The sequence below is a fragment of the Hippichthys cyanospilos genome, chromosome 21 (genome assembly GCF_059441005.1).
Source record: "Hippichthys cyanospilos isolate Australia breed blue-spotted pipefish chromosome 21, RoL_Hcya_1.0, whole genome shotgun sequence".
Taxonomy (NCBI): Eukaryota; Metazoa; Chordata; class Actinopteri; order Syngnathiformes; family Syngnathidae; genus Hippichthys; species Hippichthys cyanospilos.
The window spans coordinates 887,501-913,040 of NC_142389.1; the positions used below are offsets into that span (position 1 = coordinate 887,501).

General features: G+C 45.6%; 5 protein-coding genes across 9 annotated transcripts in view; 4 read left to right on the forward strand and 1 right to left on the reverse strand.

Annotated features, from left to right (window-relative positions):
* The window catches only part of rbm24a (RNA binding motif protein 24a), a 7,976-nt gene extending 2,966 nt beyond the window's left edge, over positions 1-5,010 (forward strand). For both annotated transcript variants that reach the window (XM_088404696.1, XM_088404695.1), the window contains 2 exons: positions 86-140; positions 2,763-5,010. In XM_088404696.1, coding sequence (XP_088260822.1) covers positions 86-140; positions 2,763-3,108 — 401 coding nt within the window. In that variant the 3' untranslated portion in view covers positions 3,109-5,010. The remainder of the gene's footprint in view (positions 1-85; positions 141-2,762) is intronic.
* Positions 5,011-5,101: 91 nt separating this feature from the next.
* cap2 (cyclase associated actin cytoskeleton regulatory protein 2) lies at positions 5,102-13,969 on the forward strand. Its single transcript, XM_088405506.1, has 13 exons — positions 5,102-6,395; positions 7,624-7,743; positions 8,407-8,507; positions 9,126-9,203; positions 10,882-11,025; positions 11,651-11,736; positions 11,919-12,024; positions 12,363-12,510; positions 12,567-12,730; positions 12,805-12,928; positions 13,020-13,102; positions 13,375-13,518; positions 13,592-13,969. The coding sequence occupies exons 2-13, from the start codon at positions 7,638-7,640 to the stop codon at positions 13,673-13,675; spliced, it is 1,368 nt and encodes a 455-aa protein (XP_088261632.1). The 5' UTR covers positions 5,102-6,395; positions 7,624-7,637; the 3' UTR covers positions 13,676-13,969.
* Positions 13,752-15,512, reverse strand: aunip (aurora kinase A and ninein interacting protein). Of its 2 annotated transcripts, none has more exons than XM_088405508.1 (3): positions 15,437-15,512; positions 15,113-15,213; positions 13,752-15,047 (listed from the first exon to the last, which is right to left on the reverse strand). In XM_088405508.1, the coding sequence occupies exons 2-3, from the start codon at positions 15,203-15,205 to the stop codon at positions 13,977-13,979; spliced, it is 1,164 nt and encodes a 387-aa protein (XP_088261634.1). In that variant the 5' UTR covers positions 15,206-15,213; positions 15,437-15,512; the 3' UTR covers positions 13,752-13,976. The 2 variants fall into 2 exon arrangements, with proteins under 2 accessions (XP_088261634.1, XP_088261633.1); XM_088405507.1 differs by having other exon boundaries at positions 13,752-15,050.
* A 196-nt stretch (positions 15,513-15,708) lies between these two features.
* Positions 15,709-19,216, forward strand: vps28 (VPS28 subunit of ESCRT-I). Of its 2 annotated transcripts, none has more exons than XM_088405004.1 (10): positions 15,709-15,767; positions 16,203-16,261; positions 16,380-16,411; positions 16,480-16,517; positions 17,022-17,111; positions 17,553-17,658; positions 17,878-17,979; positions 18,182-18,235; positions 18,500-18,591; positions 18,680-19,216. In XM_088405004.1, the coding sequence occupies exons 2-10, from the start codon at positions 16,222-16,224 to the stop codon at positions 18,798-18,800; spliced, it is 675 nt and encodes a 224-aa protein (XP_088261130.1). In that variant the 5' UTR covers positions 15,709-15,767; positions 16,203-16,221; the 3' UTR covers positions 18,801-19,216. The 2 variants fall into 2 exon arrangements, with proteins under 2 accessions (XP_088261130.1, XP_088261129.1); XM_088405003.1 differs by lacking the exon at positions 15,709-15,767 and adding an exon at positions 15,809-15,853.
* Positions 19,217-19,715: 499 nt separating this feature from the next.
* On the forward strand, positions 19,716-25,363 carry mapk15 (mitogen-activated protein kinase 15). Of its 2 annotated transcripts, XM_088405002.1 has the most exons (14): positions 19,716-20,300; positions 21,225-21,323; positions 21,434-21,463; positions 21,777-21,867; positions 21,946-22,076; positions 22,257-22,420; positions 22,506-22,645; positions 22,720-22,777; positions 22,876-23,010; positions 23,109-23,214; positions 23,344-23,587; positions 23,662-23,765; positions 24,539-24,685; positions 24,749-25,363. In XM_088405002.1, exons 1-14 carry the CDS (start codon positions 20,211-20,213, stop codon positions 24,941-24,943), a joined length of 1,734 nt encoding a protein of 577 aa, XP_088261128.1. In that variant the 5' UTR covers positions 19,716-20,210; the 3' UTR covers positions 24,944-25,363. The 2 variants fall into 2 exon arrangements, with proteins under 2 accessions (XP_088261128.1, XP_088261127.1); XM_088405001.1 differs by having other exon boundaries at positions 24,539-25,363.
* Positions 25,364-25,540: the final 177 nt, after the last annotated feature.

Sequence of the window (25,540 nt, forward strand, 5' to 3'; positions counted from 1 at the left end):
TTGAACTGGACAAGATGTCATCTGTAAGAGTGTTTCTTGCTATTTTATTCATGTATCTTTCTTCATGTCTGTTTAAAATGGGCAGGTTTTACCTTTGGTGTGCCCCAGATTCACCCTGCGTTCATCCAAAGGCCATATGGGTAAGTCCTGGTTTTTGATCCTTTTCTCAATTCAAGCTAAATACCCGCAGTTAGGCGCTCACTCAATTGTTGGGAAATATCATATATCGTTCCAGTTTTTGGTTTCTTTTTCATTGTTGCATACAAAAAAAGAAAAGTACCCCCCAAATTATTGTCACAATGTTTCTTACTCCACTAATTTCTTATTTTACCTTTCAAAAAAAAATATACATATATGTATATATATATATATATATATATATATATATACACACATATACATATAATAATTGTTTTTGTCAAATAATTTCTTTAAAAATGGGGTTGGACGCATGTTTTATCCCTTTTTTTCACCTTCATAGCACTAAATTACCAATATTTTTCTTTTTTTGTACCCCAGAATTTAGTTTTTCGAATGACTGTAAAACAAAGTCAAACTCTAGCAAATACATATTTGTAAAATGGCCGCCAACTGAATCCAATCTCACTGAATCCAATCTTGTAAAATTGGACCGACGCCACCTGCAGCAGGTTTTCCAGTTTGAGCAAGCGTGCCAATGGATCGCAGAGTGAGAAAGTTTCCGTCTGACGAGGGTGTGTGTGTGTGTGTGTGTGTGTCCGGTCCGGTCCGGTCCGACAGCAAAGTTTTGCGAGCGAGTGGAAAAGCGCAAAATGTAAGAAAAGGCCGCCGACGGCCGCACGAAGGTGCTTTTGATTGCCTCTTGTGATTTGGAGTCACGTGAAGCGTTTTCGTTAGCGTCCCACTTTGCGCGCTTGCCTCGTGTAACGATAGACTTTAGTCGGACTTTCTGGGGTGCCTTGTGCGTGGTTTCTCTTTTTGTTAAGCAAAGCCCCCCTGAACGTCGAGCTCTCTGCATGCCATAATAGCATCTTCCTGTTGTTACTAGCAGATCGCAGCCGGCACCCCCTGTATTTTTCACCTTTTTATTTGTGTGTTTTTGTGTGCGTGTGTGCGCACAAAAAAGTTGCAAACAACTCTCTTTCTCTCTCGCTCTCTTGTTCTTCTCCTCTCCGACGGACGGACGGACGGACGGATGGAGCCTTTTGGTCACATGGTGCGCCGGGTGTTAACGAAAACAAGGGCGCCCATTGTGGCGGCACAAAGCCCCCAATGCTGACGCCGCAGTCGCACCGAGCTCACTGTGTCAAAGGGTCTCTCTCGTTCGAGCCGTTAAAAAGAAAATAAAAAGCCGCATCTCAGCAGACGCTCGATTAGGGACACCTGCGCGGCCAGCGAGAGAATAATGCCGCTTTATATTCGTTTCGCACGCCGCCGCCACTTGAGAGCCGCGAGGGCAAAAACATTCCGCTCCAAATTTCGTAAGCTCGTCGTCCTGCTGAGTTGCATTAGCGCCGCTCACGGTTTGTCACATGACGGCCGGCGCGCCGTTCCCGAGGATTGGCCAATTAGACGCCCCCTTCGGTCTCGGCTTCTATTTGCCCAACTGCGAGCCGATGATCGTAATCCCCCAAATATAACACGCGCTTTTCCTCCCAAAAATGAAGGGAAAAAATGTTGGCGCCTCCTTTAAACGGTAACTTAAAAATGTGTTTGTTTTGTTTCATCTGAGATCGAGCTGAAGATTGAACCGAGTTTTGACTTTTCAGCCGGATGTTACTATCATCTGTTGCAGCTCACAGCAGCCCTTGTTAGCCGAGGTTGATTATTTTCAAGAAAAGAAGCGAGCTGACTGAACCAACGGCTGAGTGCGTCCTTGTTATTTTATTACTAAAACGGAGAGGATCATGCAAAAGTTCTGATGTCTCCGGCTGAATATTCATGATGTCCTAATTAGAATGGCAGTAAATGAGCCCGACATGGGCTCGATTTGACACCTATAGGGCGTACCTCTCGACTTGCCTTTTGCAAGCCTGTAGAAGGGACGGCATATTGAAAGTCGGTAGGTTTTGACAATCTATGCAACATTCTAGCCTCCCGGTGTTTTTTCCTATGGTTTTCGTCACGTCAGAAACATTAAAAAACCCGAGCCGGGTCAAAACTGCTGTCCGGGGGTTAAACACGGACGCTGCGCAACTTTGGCAAATTACGGTCAAACGAACTCGAACCGCCTTGCGATAAAAGGAAAAGCAACTGCCTCAAGCGCGTTCGGCGTTACACTGGCGAGGCGTTCACTGACCGCTCACAATGTGGGAAATTTCAACCACAAGGACACGTCCCGGACCGGAGGGCAGAATGTGCTCATTGTTCGTAGTTGTTGATTTAATGAAAACGTGAGCTCCCCCCCGTCCCCGCCCGCTCGCGTCCCGCCACCCCGCAACCCCTTTTTGAAAACTGTCCAGCTGTCAAAGCGGCGCTGACATTTTCACAATGCTGCGCCGGGGCTCGCCGTCCGCGTCCCGGACCCGCGTAAGCCCGCCCTAACGTCCCCGGATTACGTGAACCCGCGGGCCCCGGTCCGCGTGCCGAGACGAGGGACGGCGCTACAAGCCCCGACGGCCGTTTTCACAGTTGCGAAACTTTGAAAAGAGTTTTCCGGCTTTAAAAAAAGCAAAAACCAATGCTCGGAGCTGAGCGCGGCACCCTTGTCCCGCCGTTTTCAGCATCCCCGCCTTCCGCTTGGTGCCATCAAGCTAAGCTAACGGTCCGGTTGTGTCCCGCAGCATCCCGGCACACTACGTTTACCCTCAAGCCTTCGTGCAGCCCAGCGTGGTGATCCCGCACGTGCAGCCGGCCGCCGCCGCCGCTCCGGCGCCCGCCACCTCCCCGTACATCGACTACACCGGAGCGGCCTACGCTCAGTACTCGGCCATCAGCGCGGCGGCGGCGGCCGGGTACGAGCAATACCCCTACGCGGCTTCTCCCGCCGCCGCCGGCTACGTGACGGCGGCCGGGTACGGCTACGCGGTCCAGCAGCCTCTCGCCGCCGCCGCCCCTGCCTCCGCCGCCGCCGCCGCCGCCTTCGGCCAGTTTCAGCCTCAGCAGCTGCAAGCCGACCGCATGCAATAGCCGGGACAGGAAGTGTGTTCTGGATGCTGTGCTTCAACCAAAAAGAAGAAAAACGTCGCCGCGCAAATATATGATGATGATCGTTTTTTTAGTAGCTTCATTCTAGAGAGGAACTGCAGGAACTAATCCCTGTTAATTAAGCCTTCAAGACCTATTGCTGTCTATTTTTTTTTTTTTTTACCGTAGGGCTTCTTTTTGTATATTTATTATTGTCACACACACTGAGGGTTGTTCTTTTTGTTTGTACAATCAGGGAAAAAAAAAAGAAGCGCGACCTCCTGTCAGGACATTCGGGACGGTATCCGCGAAGGCCCCACCCGACCCCGCCGCTTTTAGACTTACGCAAAGCTAAAAGAGAAAGGGGCCAAACCCACTTGAAGACGAAAACAAGGCGGGGCTGGAAAGGAGGGCGCTGGCCCCGACGGATTTTTTCGTAGTGGGAACGTATCGGCCGTAACTCCAAAAATCCAGCCGTCACTTAGATTTTTTGCAGGTGAAGACGTTTACAGGGCGAGCCGCTCGCCACGCCAATCCCTCCGCTATCAGAAAAATCATCTAGCCAGCGACCGCCGGCCGTTTCTCCTTGCCGAAGGTTAGAATGTGGAAGCGGGGCCCGGGGCGATGGATCCCTTGTTGCTTATTATTTGAGCATTGATGTTTTGATCCCCTCGCCGACCCCAATTGGGGGTAGTTGCAGAGGGTCGGCCGCCAGTCACCCCGCCGGTATTGTTCCGGTGCTGATCGGGCAAAAAAATTCAGCTGTTTCCATCGTGTTCCTGTCGGGACTTTTTCGGGGAGGGGCGTACCTTTAAAAATGCCGGCTCGACCTATGCAGAGTACATGGAATGAGAAGGTGCTGGGGGGGGGGGGGGGCAAGTTGATGCCTTGATGATGCCCCTCTAAAAAAGTAAAAATGCGGTTTTACGTGGAGTGTGGCCTCCCGTCGGGACATTTTCTTTGAACTCCACCCGTCCCTCTTGATTTGCTCAAATCTTTGCTCAAACTGAAATTGGCGAGCAGTCGACGGAGGTTGCAGACGATGACAGAAACCCAGCTGCTGGGCGCCCCCCCCCCCCGAGCCTCCCTCCCGGCACAGGCGGATCGCTCTGGAACACAAACGCATCACTTGTTGCTCATTTGTTGAGCTGTCACATTTTAATCCCTCTGCTGGACCTTTTCTTTTTTTTGCGAGGGGGGGGGGCGGTCGAGTTTACAGGGCCACCCAGCTGCCCCAGCAAGCCCTCCAGTGTCAGCAAAAATCTACCCGGCAACCGCCTGCCTCAGTGTGCCTTTCCACTGCTATTTAATACAAAGAGACATCTGCTATTTAAAATATTTATTTTTGTTTTTTGAGAGTAGTAGTGGCGGTATTGTATTAATAATGTTATTACTGTGTACTCATCTCAAAGCATATAATATATATAAGTTATTGATTTAGATTTAGCTTTAATATAATAATTATTATTATAATATATTAACATACTCAACCAAAAAAATGTTTCGTAGCTATATAAGATACAATGCACTGTACTTTTATTTTAGCATAATGGTTAGATGTTTAGTTTTTTTTTTTAATGGAGAAACTTTATTTAAATGCATGCAAAAAACGAAACAACAAAAAAAACAAGCAATAATGCTGCTTTATCTCCTAGAATGTAAGGTCCTCGTAGCTGTGCTTTATTATTATTTTATTTTTATTTTGGTTCATATTCATCCGACAATGTTGGGAATTTTTATACTTGAACTATTTCTTACAAGGGAAACGAGAGAAACAAAAAAAAAACAATGAATCAACGTTTTAAGAAAGCTTTTCATTGTCACTGGATGAAAGTATGTAAAGTGTTGATAAACATTACAAAAACATTTACTCAGAAATTGGAATAAAATGTTCTAAATTACAAATATTTTCTTTGAGGATTTTTTTCCCTTTCCCACGTGCCTCTCGCGCGCCGCCATTTTGAAGACAACCTGCCGCCATTTTGGACAAGGACACCGAGACAGCGTTAGCGCCGTTGTCTTCGTTGCGCGCGGCAACGGGCCGATGAGGACGCACGAAGATCGCTGTCAGTGATGCGGCGCTAATCAATAAGTCATGCTATACTCGGTGTTAAGCGAGAACAAGATGGGAGTGTTTCTGTCGCGTGTGCTCACGTATCGCTGAGACGGTGACATCATCCAAAAGAAGTCTATCTCTCTGTCCAGTTAGCTTTTGACCTACTTGTCTATTATTTATATAGCTATCTACCTACATATTGAATCTAGCTATTACTGTTGCTAGCTACAGTAGCTACCTATGCTGGCTGTAGCGAGCTCGCCGGCGTTTTGGTGGAAATTTAGCTTGCTAGCTATCTTAATTTACACATCCCGTTTACTGGAATGTAACCGGAGTGTTTTGTAGATGTAACGAAAAGGCGAGTTAGCTTTCAAGTTCTCCTTTTGTAGAAGCTAACTGGATAGCGACCTTATGTCCAAAGAAGTACAGTACATGCTTTTCAAGCTAGCTGCCTATATGCTGCACTAGCCTGGCTGTACCTAGCCTAGTAGTTTTTTGTTGTTTTTTTTTGTTCCCCCTAGCTTGATAGCTATCTTGCTAGACATATCTTTCTGGCAATAGCTGCCAGGTTTAAACCCATCTTTTTTGACTAGCTAGCTTGACCCTAGCAATAAAAAGAGAGTGAAAGACAAAGCTACTTATCTATGCAACAAAAAGAACGTATTACAGTCATTTTTCCAACCTATGCCTTAGGTTCGAGATTTCTAGCCGGCTAATTTCATTTCAACGTTTCTCTAGTTAGCTAATCACGTCACTCAGAAATTGCCTTATCTTTCATTTTTAAGATTGCGCTCTCAGTGTTAGCTAGTTTGCCGTTGATGCACATTTTAGTGTTTGAATAGTTTTAGAGTGTTTAATTTTTCTCTGTGACTTAATGTGTTTTTTTTCTTGACCCCCTTGGTAAGTTAAAGCATTAACTAGCATTAATTCAGGTTGTGTTGTCAAACTTGAGTGTTTGGAAATACACACGGGACAAAATATTGTGATTAAAAATGCTAGATAATAATGGCTATTTATTGGAGATTGCTTGGTCACTTGTGTGTGTGTGTGTGTGTGTGTCTCTCTCTCTCTCTCTGTTGGTTATTTTTAGCAAGTGTGTGTGTGTGTGTGCGTGCGCGTGTGTTCTGTAAGGTTCTGCTCGGCTGAACTCGGACATCCCAGACGGACGGAAAGGCAGGCGAGCAGGCGGCAAGCACGCTTGGCGTAGACTGGAACAAGGACAGCACAGGAGGAGGTACAGTACAAAAAAAGTAGACTTGGAGTGTGTGTGCTATGTTTTGTGTGGGGGCGTGCACTTTTTTTTATCCTCCAGTGCTGACTACGTGTTTAGTTGCACATTAAGTAGTAGGAATACATTTTCTCCATTTTTTTAAAAGAATGTCTTTATCCCGATGAAGTCAATTTCCTAATCGCTTGTGGCATTGTTATAACTTTCTCGTTGTTTTTTTTTAAGAATTACCGTTGAGTATTTTCATTTCTTGTTTGGCAATGAAGGTCTTTTTCCAGTTTTGTTTCAGCGATATTATTTTTGTTTCTGCGTAATTTATTTGTTAAGTCTTTTTATGACTGGTTGAACATTTATTTGGATGTTTTTTAGTGTTTTTATTACGTTCTTTAACGGAGTGAACTTTTGATGCCACCTTACTGTTCTTTTGATATTTGTATGGTAATTTTTTTTCATTTAAATTTTTCCAAAACAATGATTTTACCTCTGCAATCCGAATGTTTACTAATTATTTCCCTGATGGGTTTTCTTCTTTCCTTGTCTTATTTCCTCTCCTCATTTAGTTTATATCCTTCATCTCGTTTGTGCAGAAATGTATTCAGGATTTAAAATGTTCTCTGAAGAAGCGATGTCACGCCTGGGCCATGTCGCGGCCCTTCCAATGACCACCATTTAATGTGCGAGCGTTTTTGAATTAGCGGCGGGCTGAATTTAGCCAGGCCAAAGATCAGATGGCAGAGCCGCACGTGTTGTTCCTCAGCTGTTGCTGGTGATGCACCTGTCGACTTCCTGCGTCCCGGTTGCTACGGAGACAGCAGACAGACTCAGCGGGAACAACATTTGTTGTCGTCGTCGATGCTGGCATGTGGCACCCTGAGGCTGGGCCTCGGCGTTCCTCCGGCATTAGAGCACTCTTTTATTCTTGACGGGAATGCCAACGTTCACGCTGATTGATGGCGGCAGATTAGCGCGCGACTGTTAGCTCGCAGTCGCTCGGCAAAGTTGCGATCGCGCTTAGGTTCGGGCAACCTAGAACATTTAATAAACAACAAACAGGAAGGAAGACAAGCTGCTTTTTTCTCGCGAGGAGGGCGGACAGGAACCTGACCTTCTCAGATCTGGTCATGCATCATGGCGTTCTTTTTAGCCTTCTACACTTTCCACAAAGTCCTTCTGCTATGTTCGAGCGCCTCGAAATGACTAGAAAGCTTAGCGTGTTCTGGCTTTTTGGCCGCAGGTGTCCGTCCGGCCATGGAGGCTTTGGCGGAACGTCTGGAGCGAGCCATCACTCGACTGGAGCAGCTGGCGGCGTCCAGAAGCTTGCCCAACAGTGACTGCGTCAACGGCATCGACGGGGGTAAAGTCAATACAGTGGTACCTCTACTTACGAAATGAATTTGCTCCAGAAGTAACGTTGTAATGTGAATCTTTCATAATTAGAGTCACTTTTTACATGTAAACAGCCTCATTTGTTCCGAACCCCCCAAAACTCTCCTCAACCCTTTAAATGAATTGAATTAAAATGCATTAAAAACGGAAACAAATACATATTATATTTATTAGTGCATGATAATCAAAATATATCATGTGAAGAATAATGAAAAAAAACCCCACTGCTAAGCACTTTCAATTCATCATATTAATTGTAGGAGTTGTTCACTTGTTTGCCTTGAGATGGTGCTGCTGAGTCGGGGATGAGTGCATAGACAACTTTTGAGGATGTTTAATTTGTACATTTTTATTTTACATTCCCAATGATCCAGGAATCATTTACAAGTCCACAGGGTCAATGATATTTATGTTTGGATTACTTTGAGCGTGTACGTTTCCTTAAGTTTAGTTTGGTGTCATGTGAAGTGAAATACTTCCCAAAAGATCTTTTTTCGGCCATCAGATTTATTTTTGTTTTTTAAAATGGATTTTATTTGGCCCCACTTGTCTAAAGATGGCAAACGTTTGAGTATATTTATTGATATATTTCGTTATTTGGTCTCTCACGATGTTCATGCGTGCCCCGCAGCCGCAACCGGATGTGTGGACGCCTTCGACGTTCTCCTGAAAGGTCCGCTGACGGACTACATGAACATCAGCAAGACCATCGGGAGCGAGGTGGAAAAACACGTAAGTCCACTTTGCAGGTATCGGCACGCGGTCGGCAAGTATTATTCCGTTCCACTCTCATTGGCTGCTTGTTCAGCATCACTGGCGATAGATGACACCGCCCCTATAAAGGATTTCAAAATTCACTTAAATCATGTTCCAATTAATTTGCTCTTAGTTGAAAAACATTTCTCTTCTTGTCACGGCATTAAGAAGTATTGTGGCGGACACTAGGCCCAGCCGGTTTTACGGCCGTCGTTTCGCCGCCCTGTCGTTGGACGGATACAAATCGGACCACTTAACGGCGGGGGATGAAAACAGTGAGGGAGAGTCTAGCGACCAGCTTAGGTCTTGCGTGTCTCCTTTTAAGGAGAAAGCCTCCCCGATGGTTCCCTTGGAAGAACTCCTCACACACACACACACACACACACACACACACACACACGTTTGTACGGCTATACTTGTGACATCCATTGATATCATGCATTTCCGAGCCCCTAACCTTAACCATCAGAAATGATTGCCTAACCCTTACCCTTACCCAGTCCTTCTCAAATAGTGAGGCACAGATGACCCCATGGAAAGGTCGCCTCACAAAAACGCACAAGCGTGCAAACGTCTTGTTTTTTTCCATGACAGGCGGAGATGGTCAATGACGCTCTGCAGACGCAAAAGACCTTCCTCAAAATGGCCGCCGAGCAGCAGGAACCTGCGCAGGTATGAAATGTATCCGTTTCACTCATCCCATGTGCAACAACTCCAATGTTATGACTGTACTGACTTTTCATTGGTTGGTAATGCATGCAAAGCATCGTGGGTAATGTAGTTCAAACTACCGATTTGTTGTTTACAAACTTTTCAAGATTGTATGATTGCAAGATTTAATTATTTCATCATTATATTTGAAACCTCACATATTAAACATACACACGACACACAACTACACACACACACACACACACACACACACACACACAAATAAATGAGCTCAAGCCTCTCCTTCCAAAGAGGAGCAGCTCTCAGACTTTTTATGGGCATGTTCTATATTTGAGGTCTGTTGTCAGCGTGCGTGTGTGTGTGTGTGTGTGTGTGTGAGAGAGAGAGAGCCCATTCACTCTTCTGTCACCTCCCAGTACGTGGATGAGTTTGATTTGGAAGAGCATACAAAAATACCTTATTTAGCACCATGTTTAACATAACGTGGCCCAAAACCTTTGTCAGTGTCATGTCACAGCATCACTTAGCAACATACAATCAAATAATTAATTAATTACAAAATGGTGCTTTGGTACAACTTGATGGAAAGTTTGATGATAAGCTACCTTGATTTTTTTTTTTTTTAAAACAAAGGGAGGATGACACAAGCTGATATTTCCTAACTAGCCACATGAACTAATTTGCTAACGGTGACTAACGAGCGTTTGAGAGAGCCTTGCTTGGCCGGATCCGGATCGCAGACCGTACACAAAGTCGACCTCTCAATCTGCACGCGTGTGAAAGGTAAAGTGTAAACAGCGAGACGTGAGCTCTGCCTTACAAGGCCACGGGGATCTCCCGGCGCGCTCGGGAATGTTGCAGGAAGGCAAGGGAGGAGGGAAAAGGACAAACGCTGTGGCGGGGATCCACGTTGTTGGACGTCAACATTTAGCGCGCGAAGAAAAGCTTCCTTTTCTTTAGCCGTTTGATTGTAAATGGAAAGCGTTATGCAAAAAAATGCTTACTTTATGTAAAGGGGATCGTGTAAAATGCGGAGACAAGGGCAAAGCTGGATATTCAATCAAATTCGGTGGGGGTCTGGCTTTTTTCACCGCTTTGAAAAACCTCCTTCGTTTTGCATCATCGATTCCTGCACGTTAATCCCATTGATCCGAATTGTTGCGGGCGGAGGTTTGCGGCCCACCACAAGCTGTGTGACTTCATCTCATGGCAAGTGACCGCGAGAGCATTTGCAGCTCCGCGCTACCAATACAATCATGTCGCAGCGGCTCAAAATAGCATTAATAACACCCCGATACATTTTTTCACGCCGTGCGCTCATGCTGGATTTAAAGGGGAAGTCTACCTTTATTTTTCATTTATTTTTTGTGACAAAAATATGCACTCATCAAAAGATTGTGTTCTGATGAACTCATTCAGTGCCAGGGACGTATTTTCACGTTTTTGTTTTTTTTCAAAGTGTCCGGACATGAAATCCCAGATACTTAAGTATTAAATAGATACCGAAGTACATGAAGTCAGTTAATTTCCAGATACTTAAGTATTAAATTGATATTCAAGTATCTGAGATTGAATGTCCGGACTCTTCAAAAAACGTGAAAATACATCCGTGGCATTGAATGAGTGGAATATGAGTTAGGAGCATTTCTTGACGTCCCTTCATCCCGCGTGTCTTTAGACGGAGCTCCAGGATTTGCTGAAGCCCATCTCGGAGCACATTCAGAAAATCCAGAGCTTCCGGGAGCGGAACCGCGGCAGCCAGCTCTTCAATCATCTGTCGGCCGTCAGCGAGAGCATCCCCGCCCTCGGCTGGGTGGCCGTGGTATGATTTCAGAAGCGCCTTAGTTGATAAAACAACAATATTTAAACAACCCCAACTCCGGCTTTTAGATATTTTTGACATGTGATATCAAAGGGAAAGCTTGCAAAAAACAGTTTTAATATGCCGTCCCTTCTAAATGCTTGAAAACGGGCGGTCCAGAGGTACCCCCTACGGTTGTCAAATTTAGCCCATGTCGAACTCATCTCCCGCCGTTCAAAATTGGAAATATTGTCAATTTCGGGCAGATTCAAAACCTGATGTTTTTCTTTCCTCTGATTTTTGCATGAATCCTTTCAACGGCAACTTGCAAAAGGGGCGCGGTAGAAATGTTTGTATTGACACCCCAAAAGTTGCCAAATTATGACATTTGCAAGCCTTTCATTGACTTCGATAATGGAAAAAATTGCAAAAATAAATAAAGCTTTGTCATAAAAATGCATCCAATAACGTATTCAAACGGGTCAAATAGGTCAGTTTGACTCCCAACATAATGGAGAGTTCAGTTTTATTTTCAAATTAAGAACAAATGGATTGGAACATGAGTTTGAATGGGTTCAACTGCTACCGGTTAGGCCCTAACCTAAGGGCATCAAAAAAGTGAAAGTGATGCGTCCACTGTCTTTAGGAGCAAAAGCCAGGCCCTTACGTGAAGGAAATGAACGACGCAGCCACCTTCTACACCAACAGAGTGCTCAAGGACTACAAAGAAACGTAAGCGCACTCATCTGACACACATTTTATTGATCAAATATTTAGAGACAATTTTTACTCCTGTTCAGTAAATTTATGATTGCGTTGATTGATTTAACGCAGCTCTGACATGACACTTTGACATGACACGTTTGTGTTTCATCCAATAAAATGGGATAACAAAAGTGTTTTTTGTCCTGCAGCGACCGACGGCACGTGGACTGGGTGCGCTCGTACTTGTCCATCTGGACCGAGATGCAGTCCTTCATCAAGCGCCACCACACAACCGGACTCCTCTGGAGCAAGACGGTCAGTCTGCGCCACAGCGTTGGGATTTAGGCTAGAACAACGCAAATCCCATTTGGCCGATCATTATCAAATGCTATCAAAAGCTAGTGTCAAAAAAAAAAAAAAAGTGTGCCAAGTGTGCTGTAACTGGAGAAGACCACGTGTTCGTTTACCGCAATAAATTGCAACCACACTGTTGATTTTACAATAACAAAATGTACTGTGTGAATTACGGTAACGCGTTCTCTACATTTACGGTAAAGTATTGTATTGATACTGTTGAACTTAATGACAAAGAAATGGCTGGTGCAGCGCCCCCCCCCCCTAGTGGTCAACTTTATATCGTCCCTCCGCCGCAGGGTCCCCTTGCGCCTACCTCGCTCTTGGAGAACCCGAGCGGTCCCTGCCCCCCACCCCCGCCCCCGGCCGAAGACCCCCGAGCCCCCGGATCGGCCCCGCACTCCGCCCTGTTTGCCCAGCTCAACCAGGGCTTGGACATCACTAAAGGTGGGCTCTGAAAATCACTTGCGCCTCTTCCCCCTCCTCCTAAATCCATCCGGTAGGCCTGAAGCGCGTCTCGGACCAGCAGAAAACCCACAAGAACCCGCACCTGCGCTCTCAGGAGGCAGCGGGCGGGAAAGCGGGTCCCAAGAAGAGCGCCCCGCCGGCAGGGGCCCCCCAGAAGAAAGCCCCGCTTCTAGAGCTGGAGGGCAAGAAATGGAGGGTGGTAGGTGGAAGCGCCTGCCATTTTCCACCATTCACAGGGAGGACTTCGATTCAAGGGAGGCGCGCTCCCCGCAGGAGAACTTTGAGCGCAAACACGACCTGATCATTGAGGAGACGGAGCTGCGGCAGGTGGTCTACGTCTTCGCCTGCAGTGACGCCACCCTGTGTGTCAAAGGGAAGTTGAACTCCATCATCGTAGGTAACGCAAACTTCCCTAAAGTGTCAAAAGGGATGATGGGGATTCCTAAAGACGTTATTCAGCAAGAAGGAACGTGTGCGCGTGACTTCAGATAACTGCAAGAAGCTGGGCGTGGTGTTTGACAACGTGGTGGGAATCGTGGAGGTCATCAACTCCGAGGCCGTTCGCTTACAGGTGAGACGCCCTTTCCCAGTCCTCGGTGATGACCTTCTCCTTTCCGGCGGGAGCGTCTGAATCCCGGGTGGTCAGTCGGGCTCTGGGGCGGCGGTTAGCGTGTGGGCCCTTTTGCTTTCTCGGCCAAGCTGTAAGCTGTTTCCAATCGCAGTTTGGGCAGATTTAGGATGATCTGGTGCCGTTTTTAGGCAAAGTTCGGTAATACGGCGGCGAAGGCGGATTCGGGTTTCGAGCCCGGCACCCGCGCTTGACGTTGTCATTGTTGCTGTCAGGTGTTGGGAACGGTGCCCACCATCTCCATCAACAAAACAGAAGGCTGTCAGGTGTACCTGAGTCGCCAGTCGTTGGGCTGCCACGTGGTCAGCGCCAAAAGCTCCGAGATGAACGTGCTCATTCCGCAAGGGGACGACGACTACGTGAGCGGCGCCGCCCCCTCGCGTGTTTGGCCGTCGGCGCCGGAGGGAGGTTAGCCTCCGTTTTCTTTCGCAGAAAGAGCTGCCGCTTCCCGAGCAGTTCAAGACCGTGTGGGACGGATCCAAACTGGTGACGGAACCCAGCGAGATGGCGGCTTGATTCGTGGCCAGCGTCGGCAATGCTAACTCTTAGCCTATATATGGAGGAAATTTCTATTGTGTAAGAGGGCCAGACCAATAAAATCATTTATATAGCTTTAAAACAACAATTTCAAATGTATAATTTTTCTTTAATACTGTCAAACTATACCAACCTCTCCAAAACTTAATATCACTCAAATTTAGAGAAAACAATCTTTAAAATATTATAAATGTGCTTGAAAATCTGAAACAAAATATTATACTGCTGCAAACATTTATATACATCTAAAATGAATAAAAAGTCTGTTGTTGCCCTCGTGTCAATGTTTAATCACCAGATTTCCCTGCGTGTCTTGCGTGAAGAGCGCGGCGGCCTCGAGGTCAAAGCGAGTCCGGGCGGATATGGCGGCCTTGTCGTTGCGCGTTTTCGGGGGACTCCTCTTAGCTGGGTGCGCAATCACCGGAAATCCGTCCGAGTCCTGCGTGAACAAGCGGGCCAGGCCGTCTTCCTGGTCGCGATGCCTCGCCCTCTTCTTCGGCGGAGGAGAAACTGACTGGGGTAAGGGGCGGTTTTCTTTTTCGGCGTCAGTACGAGAAGAGCGAGCAAGTCGAAGCGGGTTCTGAGTGGACGTTTTGTCTTCCACCTCCATCCGAAAGGTCTCTTCGCTTAGATCGAAATCTGTTAAGGTTTGGCTCGGTGGGACGGGGGTTTTTCGGCTAAACTTCATCGCTTCTGGTTGCTCTTCTCGGACCGCGCGATGGATGTCCAGTTCCGTTTCGTCTGGTAGCGCTTCTCGGGATTTACGGTCAAAGCTCCATTCTGTCTCGTGTGATTCACCCTCTTGGTGGATGTTTTCTTCCATTTTGTCAAGTTGCTCCTCTTGGGCTCTGCATTGGATGTTCTGCTCTCTTTCGTCCGGTAGCTCTTCTCGGACTTTACGGTGAGTGGTCTGTTCCATCTGCTGTGATTGCCTGTCTTCCATCTCATCTGGTTGCTCCTTTTGAACTCTGCAAAAGATGTTCTGTTCCATTTCAACAGGCGGCTCTACTTGAAATGTACCGTGGATGGTCTGTTCCATCTCGTGCGGTTCCCCCTCCAGATAGATGCTCTCTTCTAGCTCATCTTGTTGCCCCTCTTGGATTCTGCAGGGATTGTTGAGCTCTTTGTCATTCTCCTGGACGCCGCTGGGCGTCTCACCGTCTGTCTCGCTGCCAGATTTTCCGTCCAATGCCACAAAAGACTTACTTCGAGGCAAAAAGTAGTTGTGTATAGAGCTTTGTTTGGTCCTCGGCATGTCCATCTTGGTCTGCGTGAAGTTGACCACGGCCAAGCTGTAGCCGGCACCTTTGGCCAGAGGGTTGAGCATCTTGGAGATGGGCCGAACTGATTTCTTCTGCCAAAAAAAAAAAAAGTTAGGTGCGTCATAAAATGGCACCCGTCGTTGACATTAGTCACCTGCTTAGCTTCTTCTTTGAGTTTCACGGTGTCCAACCACACGCCACATTCTTCAGGGGCAGGATTCGACTGAACTCCTTTGGAAGCCTTCATCGTTTAACCTTAAAGAAATACATTTTGAAACATTTATTTAAAATAATGTTAACAATCTATAATAGAAAAAAATCTCAAGCGCTGCGGTGGGCTTGACTACATCTACTACAACGAACGTAAAACAAGCCCACGTCAACTATGTACGCTTATGGTCATAAATTGAATTGTAACACGTTAACCGATCAGATGAAACAGCACATTCATTTGAAATTATACATTTAAAATATTTACCTTTTTCTTATCGCGTCACTTTTGTCTTCTTTTTTGAGTCTGGCGCCTCGGAAATAGGCTGCTCTGACGTTTGACTGTCAAAAAAGGTTGACGCTTATATGGATGAAACCGTCTGATAATGATAGCACCCTGTAGTATTGTTAGATTCGCGTTTTATAAAGAATTAAATGGTAATTTTAATCGCATTGAATTATTTTAAAGAAAAAGAAAAAATTGAATTATTTTAAAGAAAAAGTGACGCTAATTTTCCATCAGGCGCGCGGGACACACCTTGGCCTGTCCTGTTGAAGGAGGGTGTTTACATTGACGTCATAGCAGCTTCACGGAAAGGGTAAGCTATTTTGTGTGTGTGTATGTTTTTTGTTTTTCTTGATAAATCAAACACGCATAGGACGATCTACCAACCCAAAACGAAATGTTAGTACACACGAAAAGTTACTTTCCAACCCCATAGGACGGGCCCTGGCAGTTTTAAAAGGTCCTTGCTACGAGTTAGCATTGAAAGCTAACTTCGAGCTAGCTGGTTACTTTCTAAACAAGGCCGACAAGCTACAAGTTTGTCGACATTTTTATCTGGGGATTTAATTCTTCTTTGTTTGTTGCTATAGTTAACCTTTTTGAAATGCTATTAGGTTTATCCTTGTTTCGAGCTCCTGAACTGTGTCGTAGGTAGTGTCGCGCTACTTCCGTGTGTGTACATAATAATCCAGACTGGGTATAAAAGACACTTAACTCGGCAAATTGGCAAAAATTCTGCTTTTCTTAGGTCGGGTACATCAAACATCATGTTCCAAGGGATACCAGTTTCAGGGAACATGGGAGCAGGTAAGCTCCGTTCTAAGAACACATTTTTAGTTCTACAATAAGAACATGTGCACATATCGAATAGCAAATGCAGTTATTCTTATATCACAACTAAAGTTATGGCCTCGTCTTCTTCCAGGAGCTCCAACGAATAAACCGGAACTGTATGAGGTAAAAGTCGTGCAAGTTCAATTAGACTCGAATATCATGATCTGACGTCTTTCTTTTTGTGATTCCAGGAGGTGAAATTATACAAAAATGCAAGAGAAAGAGAAAAGTAAGTGTTAGTGGATTACCCCGTTGTCATAACTCTGAGGGTATCCAAACTTCTTCCCGTGAGGGCCACCTACAAAAACATCGAAGGATACGTAGGCCAATTTGAGTTTTTTTTTCCAATTACTTAAATTCATTAGACGCCCAAAAATCAAGTACTCACGTGTTATTTACATATGAAAGTGTTTTTATTTGATACATTTATATGGCACATAACCTTGGGTTTTACAAGAGCCCTTGTCATCCACCAGAAAATATCTGCCGCTAAGCAGCCAAATTCCATTTCTACACCAGTCATAAGCTGAGCATTTTTTAAACAGTTACTTGGTAGAACCTTACATAAAATATAAAGTGGAGCAAAACATGTTTTGCTTGTAAGGGAAAAATATTCATAGTGAAATGTCATTATGAATATACTTGTAAACAGGTCATCTGTATTTTATTAAATGTTGGGCAGGCCACTGTAGGATGTTTTTTTTTTTTTTTTTTTTTTTTTTTTCCCACGAAGGTACGACAACATGGCCGAGTTGTTTGCTGTTGTCAAGACCTTGCAGGCGCTGGAGAAAGCTTACATCAAAGACTGCGTCACGCCCAATGAGTGAGTTGGGACTGTGTGTGTTTTTTTTCTTTAAAGATGTGACTTTCCTGCTTGACTTGTTTTCAATTAGAAGTTTGTGTTCTTTTTTTATATATATATCTCCCAATTCATTTCCTCTAGTTATATAATAATTATTGGTTGGAATATTTTGTTTATTTGTATATTTTGTGTCAATTATCGCATATAATTATAGTAAAAACAATAGTCTTCTTAATAAAAACCTTTCATATAATATATTTTGTTACATTATTATTTGTTTTAATGGTAATATGTATTATCAGTTTTGGTCTATTATTTTAATTAGATTCTCTTTTTTTCTTTTTTCATAATCATTATAATAAAACCCAATAATTTTCTAGATTTTTTTTTTATTTGATCATATTTCCGTTCAATTCTTATTTATTTGAATGATGTTATAATGGATGTATGTTTTTTTTTAAGGTACACGGGTTCGTGTTCCAGACTGCTGGTCCAGTACAAGGCGGCGTTCAAGCAGGTACAGGGCTCCGACGTGGGCTCCATCGACGATTTCTGCCGCAAGTACAGAGTGAGTTTTCCCTTCCAATCAGACAAAAATAAAAAAATCTACACATTGCTGTAACATTGCATTTAAATGCAAAGGGGTGAAAGGCTTGGATGGAAAAATATTCAATGGTGTTCCACTTGGTACTTTCAGCCACTTATTCAACCTCGTTTTTGATTAATGCTAATGCGGTGCCTAAATGGATCTTTTTTTTTTTTTTTTTTTTTTCCCCTCCTCTCGTAGTTGGACTGCCCGCTGGCCATGGAGCGGATCAAGGAGGATCGGCCAATCACCATCAAGGACGACAAGGGCAACTTGAACCGCTGCATCGCCGACATCGTTTCCGTACGTTTGCCCCTTCAATCAGTGCGCATGAGACGCTCATTGCGAAATGAACGGTTAGCGCTCGAGTGAATGGCTTCAATCTTTTGGCAAATCTCTGCAAATTAGACTTCATCTCAGCCCATGATGAATGAAAAGACCACAGGACTTTATTTCCTCTTGATGCTACTTACTCACTCTGCTTTTTTTTTTTTTTTTTCGGTAGCTGTTTATCACCGTCATGGACAAGCTGAGATTGGAGATCAGAGCCATGGACGAAGTAGGTTTGGAAACGCAAACTCAGAAGCTCGCGCAGCAGTATAGAACGTAAATGCATCAACTGTTATTGTTAATGTTCCCAAAAAGTTGAGTTCGATGGAAAACCCCAGCCCTCAACTTTGTAGGGGTTAAACGGATAACTCGAAAGGTCCCGTTAGTCCCTTTCGGACCCAGTTTAGTAGTTGAGGTGTTTTTAGTATAGGACCTAAACTAAAAGGTTTAGGTTGTCGGCTGGCAACAACAAGCGTACACGTGTTTGGATTAGATTCAACCGGATCTGCGCGAGCTGATGGAGACCATGAACCGCATGAGCAACATGCCTCCCGACTCGGAGGCCAAGGACAAAGTCAGCCTCTGGTCAGTCGCCGTCGCCGGCGAGCCGTCGTCTTTTTTCCCTCCCCTCCCCCCGCCTTCGCATAAAGGCGTCTCCTGTGTGCGCGCTCAGGTTGAGCACCCTGAGCAGCATGTCGGCCTCGGACGAGCTGGACGACAGCCAAGTGCGCCAGATGCTCTTCGACCTGGAGTCGGCCTACAACGCCTTCAACCGCTTCCTGCACGCCTCCTGAGCCAATGGCGTCGCTCTCCTTTGGGTCTCGTACCCGCTCCGTGTGTCCCCTTATCTATGTTCGGTACCAACTCCCATCTTTTTTTTTTTCAATTGATTCCTTTCCCGTTGTGTCTGTTTTTTACTTCTACGATATTATTGCAGGAAATGACAAAGAAAGGACTGTATGTTATTAATAATTAAGATTTATATCTTATTAAAACCTGGAAAGATTAGATTCATGTTCATGACTGTACAGTAGTATGTTCCATTTTTCATGGTGTCTTCTTTGAACTAATCTAACCCCCTCACTTTAGGGACTACGTACACTAAATATTTATTAAGACTTATCCTTGTATATACAAATGTTTTGGGTCTTGCCCTCCAAAATCACACACACTTCTTTTGAACAATAAAACATGGAAATATACCTCAAAATCAGTTTGTGTGGCTAAGATTTTTGATTAAAAAAAAAACGTATTACATAGCAACCAGCCAGTCAGAAACATTTCATTTGTTCTTATACATTTCGTACAAGTGAAAATGTCAAAATATTACATGTCATTTTTCCATATTTTGTTTCCTGTATATTGATTTTTTTTTGTAGATAAACAAAATGATGTAAATGAACATTTAAGAAAAAATAGAGCAAAAAATTCGTGAGGAAAAAAGACTGTGCCCTTTTGTTACCAGCAGGAGGCGACAAAGCTACCATGACGTTTATTTCCTTTTTTTTCAGTCCCTTATTTACATGTCTTTTTTCTATTTCTTTCTTTGTTTGTTTGTTTATTACCGAAACAACATTGCTATCTTGCTTTTTAGAATTTCACTCAAATGAAGCAACTCTGATGAAAGAAGGGGATCACACAGCACGTGCCCCTCTCTTACGCGAGGCGTGTCACCATGACAACAGCGAGCGCGTGACGTCACCGCAATCGTCGCAGCTCGTTGGCCGGCGGCGCCGTCCGGTTTCCACGACGACAAGTTGAGACAAAACTCAGGTCCGGGTCTCCCACCGCCTACAACCACCTCGATTCGGGCCCGACTCGTCGCCGCGCGCCACACGACCGACCGGGCAATCATGCTTCGGCCAAACGCCTCCCAACTGACCGCGAGAAGGGAAGTCCAACTTTAAAATGGCTGTTTAGCTTCGGATGGAAAATGGCTCCACCTGCTTGGTTTTTCCTCTTCGTCCCACTTCGTTCAACGACATTTGCTAACCGATTCGTACTAACCAACAACCACTGAACCACTACCAACTGACGTTCAAAATACAATTTCGATGGCGTGGAAAGAAGAAAAATAAGAACTTTTTGTTTCGTTTGGAGAATCATTACTACTTCCGGTTAGCCGCGACTACTTTGCGGTCATCCGATTATCGTCCGACTTTTTGAGACGCCGTCGTGGCACGGGAAGTTTGCAAGCGTTCAAAATGAGCAAAAGTGTCAAATCCGGCAGCATGCCAGAAGTGGAGGAACACATATCTACCAAATACGAGATCAAGAAAAGACTTGGCAAAGGAGTGAGTGTTTTTATATTTCTAACTTGTGAGTTGTACTTAGGAGACGTGAACGCATCTTCTACCTGAAGTTATACGTTGTTTACCTATCTGCCCAAGGCCGACTTCTTCGTTTTTTCTTATTTGAAAGGCTTTTTTTTTGCCCGGATTTACACATGTTTAATAATATTACTGCCCGCCTGTGCCGCACGAATGTGTAATGGTCCCATTCTCTAGTTTAAAATGTATGTTTTCCCTTTCTTTTTTAAATATGACGTCCAGCAGACAGAAAAGTGGAAAATAAGGCTGAAAAACTGTGTCAAGTTACACAGCTGGTTAACCTGTTTTACACCTTAACGGGAATACATTCAAGTAATTGCGACAGACTACGAACGTGGAAAAACCCGTGTGTGCATGCATCTTTAAACCAGGTTATCCATTAATTTGTATATTTGCAATGATATAACAGATTACAGGGCTGACGGCTGAAGAGAAACATTTCTCCCATTTTTTTCTATACACACACTTATGGCAGTAAGTTTATTGCGATTAAACATGAGGTCTGGGACTGAAAAATGTTTAATATCTAAATATCTAAACTGAAAAAAGCTGAATGATGAAAAACGATGTGAAGCAATTAGAAAAAAGTATGAAAAAGTCACAAATGTTTTTCTATCGATTTTGCATTATCGCAATATGCAAAATGTAAAAAAAAAAATGCTCATTTTAAAAAAATAGAAAGTTATGATGTGAAGCGATTAAAAAAAGTATGAAAAAGTTGCTGATGATTGTTATCATTTATTCATTACCACAATTCAACATAATAAAGAGGGCATTGAAAATGGTTTAAAAAGCGCTCACTTCATAAATGGAAAATTAAGATGCGAAGCAATCCGAAAAGCGTGAGAAAAAGTCGCTGATGTCTGATGAGTCTTTTGCGTGTTGCAGGCGTACGGTATCGTTTGGAAGGCGTTGGACAGGCAAACGGGTGAGATCGTGGCCGTCAAAAAGATTTTCGACGCCTTCAGGAACAAGACGGATGCTCAGGTGGGCCCTTTTCTGAATAACGCACGGTACTATCAGCCGTTCAAAATCACCCATGTTTGGCTGATGATGAATTTACATCCTGCTTGTTTTTTTGTTTTTTTTCCTCGCAGCGGACCTTTAGAGAAGTCATGTTCCTGCAGGTAACCCCCCCCCAAAAAAAAAAAAATCTCTGCTACCCAGCCAATCTCCAAGTCATGGAAAATCAAGTGAATGTGTTTCAGATTTTCTTCTATAATCCCTTGCTCCCCTTGGTCTGTAAAAGGCCTTGACACATTATCTGCTTGTTAATGTTCAACCAGCCATTACCTGAAAAAAGTTGGCTTGTCAGCGCCCCCTGGGAAAACCCTAACACACACAAACATACGCACACATCCGCACACACACTAAACTAAAACACAAATAGCATCATCAGAGGGTCAGAATTGACCAGATGTTCCGTTGCTGTGCGAGCAGGAGTTCGGGGATCATCCCAACGTAGTCAAACTCCAAAATGTCATCCGGGCCCAAAACGACAAAGACATTTATCTCATCTTTGAGTACATGGGTGAGTTTGGCATGGCTTCTGCAGCACGTAGGCAAAATGTTGATGAACTATCTTAGATTTGTGTGTCTTATTCTACAGACAGCGACCTGCATGCGGTCATAAAAAAAGGAACGCTACTGAAGGACATCCACAAGCGCTACGTCATGTACCAGCTGCTCAAGGCCGTCAAATATCTGCACTCGGGGAACGTCATCCACCGGGACCAAAAGGTACGACATAGATGTGCAATTACACTTTACACCGAAAAAGAAAAGAAAAAGCATGTTCTTTGGGGACAAATGCGCCAGAAGTGGCCCACCCCACTATTAGAGGAGAAGAACAGTGCGGCTCCGCTTTGCTTGATTTTGCAACTTCTTCTTTTAGTTTTTTTTGTTTGTTTTTGTTCCCAGCCATCCAACGTGCTGGTGGACTCGGACTGCGTGGTCAAGCTTTGCGACTTCGGCCTGGCCCGTTCGCTCAGCCAGGACCAAGAGGACAGCGGCAACCCGGCGCTGACGGAGTACGTAGCCACCAGGTGGTACCGGGCCCCCGAGATCCTGCTGGGCTCCACCAGGTACCGCGCTGACTTCCGGAGGAGATTGCGGGCCCGCCTCCGCGCAACGTTCCAAACAAGAAGCGCTGTTTTTTGGGTTTGTAAGGTACACAAAGGGCGTGGACATGTGGAGCCTGGGCTGCATCCTGGGCGAGATGTTGCTGGGGAAGGCCTTGTTCCCCGGAACGTCCACCATCAATCAGATTGAGAAGATCATGAGCGCCATCCCGCACCCGTGTCCGGAAGGTGACGTGTCGGCAGATTGTTCAAAACGTTTTCCGTTTGTTGTTTTCTTTAAACGGATGCGTTTAAATTACCAGACGTCCTGGCCGTCAAATCGGAAATCGGCTCATCGGTCATCCAGAGGATATTACTCAAGTGAGGCAACTTTTTATCCTCTTGCTTATGTTAAAGGCAACTAAATCGTACTTGTTTGCTATTCTCCCGTTTTTATATGTTATGTGTTCCCCGGGCAGGCCCCAGGTTCTTTTGGAGGAGCACCTGAAGTCGGTCCCTTCCGACGCCCTGGACCTCCTCAAGGCTTTGCTGGTCTTCAACCCTGACAAGAGGCTGACCGCCGAAAAAGCCCTGCAGCATCCTTACGTAGCCAGGTACTAACTTGACAAATATTGCAAAAACTGAGGTCAATAAATTGGAGTCAATTGATGTTGAGGTATCATTTTACATGTCGCGCGCGTTGTTGTTGCAGGTTCCACAATCCGGGCAAGGAGCTGTCTCTCAACTACGACGTAGTGCTGCCGCTAGATGACGACGTTCAGTTATCGGTGGAGCAGTACCGCAACAAACTCTACGAGGTACAAAGCGAATCGCGGCTTTGTAATTCCATGTGTTGCCCGGTAAAAACGAAGCTTTGAGGTCTGTAGCTGTCGATGGCGGTGAATGAGTTCAAACGGCCCCTCCCAAAATAACGCGCTCGCTGGCAGATGATCCGAGAGAAGAAAAGCCATCAGGGGATGCTCCGCCTCATCCACCCCAAAGAAGGCGTCGCCGGCAGGGAGAAACTCGGCCGCAAGGACAGAGGAGACGACAACCGGGACGCAAAGACGGAAAGCGAAAGTCCGCGGAGGGCGGAGAAGCCATCGCCCCCTCCTCCCGAAGACAAGACGGAGCCTTCGGAGACCCCCTGTCCGGCCCCGTGCACTTACAACCCCATCACGCACGCGCCAAGTATGTCGGAGCGTAGCCGCGAGCGCCATCGAGCGAGCGAACCAAACCGGAGCTCCGGATTTGTCTTCATCCAGATGGCTTCGTTCACTCAAGCGCGGCCGGCACCCGACCCGACAGAGACAGAGACGGGGGCGGCAGTGCCGCCTCGTCGCCAACGGGGGACGGCAGAGATAACACAGTAAGCGCCTTTTAGCGCCGCGTCGCTCAAATAGGCATACGGGAAGGAGATTTTAACAGAATTTCTACAGGTATCTGCAAATATTCCTTGCCCGGACAAGGACTGCGCATTTCTCTTTACGAATTAAGGGCAAATGAAATGGAAGAGGAAGCTAACTTTGCTAACTTGTGACCTCGCTCTCATTTACCTGCGTCGCGGCGCCTTTGACGCATTATTTGACGTGCGTCCACTTCAAGCAACGTTTTTTTATAGGGGTGTGCTATTCACATAAGAATAGGGATTCACTGCATTTACATTTACTGCCATTGAAAAAGTTACTGTCCACTTTTGTAGTAGCCCGTTCTGGAAAGTCACGCATGGTGGCACTACGCACAATAACTATAGAGGAAATTCAACAAACAGCATCAGCTCTGCATTTTTTTAAGGGACAAGCCAAGTAATACAATGAGCCAGTAAGTAAAACGCAAAAACAAAATGCTTCGGAAGATCGAGAAGTGGAACAAAACAGACACGTTGAAGCTAAACACACAAACACTCAAGGTAAAAAGCAGACTTTTCTCCTCAGCAAATGGACCGTTATATCAGTGGTTGCGATAAGAAGAGAACGACGGATGCAATAGCTCGTTCTAGTTTAGTCAAACGAAGAGCAAATGAATTGGAACGTTGCGTTAAAGTGACTGATTTTTCTTTTTCCTTAGTTGGTACTCGTCTAAAAAATCTCTCACACGGGATGCGTCATTGACAAAAGTTTGGCTGTTCTTCCTTCCCCAAAGGTGGCGGAGCAGATCATCAGGCGCGGTCGCTCGGCCCCGGCGCACCCCAACCGCGCCTTCTCCTTGGCGCTCAGCCATACGCACAACAACCCGCTGGTCCGCAAAAGCGGGTCGCCTCCGGGACTGGGCCTCACCGCCGCTAACACGGTGAGCCGGAAGGACACCCGCGGGCCGCCGGGCCTCTTGTCTCAATCCGTCGGTCCCGCGCAGAACCGGCGCTCCGGCTCCCTGGCCCGCGACGGACGAGCGGCTCAGCGCTTCAGCAAGAAGGTCTTCCGGAACAACTGCAACGTCCCGGCGGCGGGAGACCCCCGCGCCAAGCTGGGCAGCTACTGCCAGGCGTACGGGACCATCAGCAAGACGGAGCTGGACAACCTGCTGCAGGCCCGGACGTGCAACCAGTAGCCCGTTCGGCCGCGCCAAGACCGCCTTCCGCTTGTTCTCCGACCAGAGACAATCCTTTGGGGACTTTTGGGAGAGGGGAAGACATTATCCCGTTGCGGGGCTTTTCTCAGCGTTGTGACTCGTTCGATGCCGCGGACGCGTTTTTATGTCTTTAACCATTCCAGGCACATATTTATATATTTTTCTGTTTTTGGTTTTCCGCGCAAGGTAAAAGCGGGTGTGAAAGCGACAGGCGCCGAATGACTTCAAACGTCTTTGATGGGAAGAGAAGACAATCTCGGTCAATTTTGTGAGGAGTGAAGACTCAAATGTTTACAATTTCTCATCGGTGATCCTGAGAAGAAGTTGAATTTTTAAATGATTTTTGAGAAGCAAAGACCTTACTGGCCGTTACTTACTGTTAATAAAAGTTTGATTTGACCCTCACGCATTTTTTTGGAAGAAGTCGACCCAAAATATGATTTACAGTACGTTCTATGGGCCTCCACAAAACTAAAGGAGAAAAAACTGATTAAACTTTTCTTTGTGGAATGTCAACCAAGCATCATTGAGACATTTGCAAAAGGCCACCCACCCCCTGAGAGGGAGAACAACATG

Excerpts from the sequence above, each read along its gene's own strand:
- aunip (XM_088405507.1), bottom strand. The coding sequence starts at position 15,205 with ATGAAGGCTTCCAAAGGAGTTCAGTCGAATCCTGCCCCTGAAGAATGT. Across the intron at positions 15,051-15,112 it reads TCAAAGAAGAAGCTAAGCAG|AAGAAATCAGTTCGGCCCAT; the intron begins GTGACTAATGTC and ends TTTTTTTGGCAG.
- mapk15 (XM_088405001.1), top strand. The coding sequence starts at position 20,211 with ATGAGCAAAAGTGTCAAATCCGGCAGCATGCCAGAAGTGGAGGAACAC. Across the intron at positions 21,324-21,433 it reads GGAACAAGACGGATGCTCAG|CGGACCTTTAGAGAAGTCAT; the intron begins GTGGGCCCTTTT and ends TTTTCCTCGCAG. Across the intron at positions 22,421-22,505 it reads ATCCTGCTGGGCTCCACCAG|GTACACAAAGGGCGTGGACA; the intron begins GTACCGCGCTGA and ends TGGGTTTGTAAG.
- cap2 (XM_088405506.1), top strand. The coding sequence starts at position 7,638 with ATGGAGGCTTTGGCGGAACGTCTGGAGCGAGCCATCACTCGACTGGAG. Across the intron at positions 8,508-9,125 it reads GGAGCGAGGTGGAAAAACAC|GCGGAGATGGTCAATGACGC; the intron begins GTAAGTCCACTT and ends TTTCCATGACAG. Across the intron at positions 11,026-11,650 it reads CCCTCGGCTGGGTGGCCGTG|GAGCAAAAGCCAGGCCCTTA; the intron begins GTATGATTTCAG and ends CACTGTCTTTAG.
- vps28 (XM_088405003.1), top strand. Across the intron at positions 17,659-17,877 it reads ATTTCTGCCGCAAGTACAGA|TTGGACTGCCCGCTGGCCAT; the intron begins GTGAGTTTTCCC and ends CTCCTCTCGTAG. Across the intron at positions 18,592-18,679 it reads AAGGACAAAGTCAGCCTCTG|GTTGAGCACCCTGAGCAGCA; the intron begins GTCAGTCGCCGT and ends GTGCGCGCTCAG.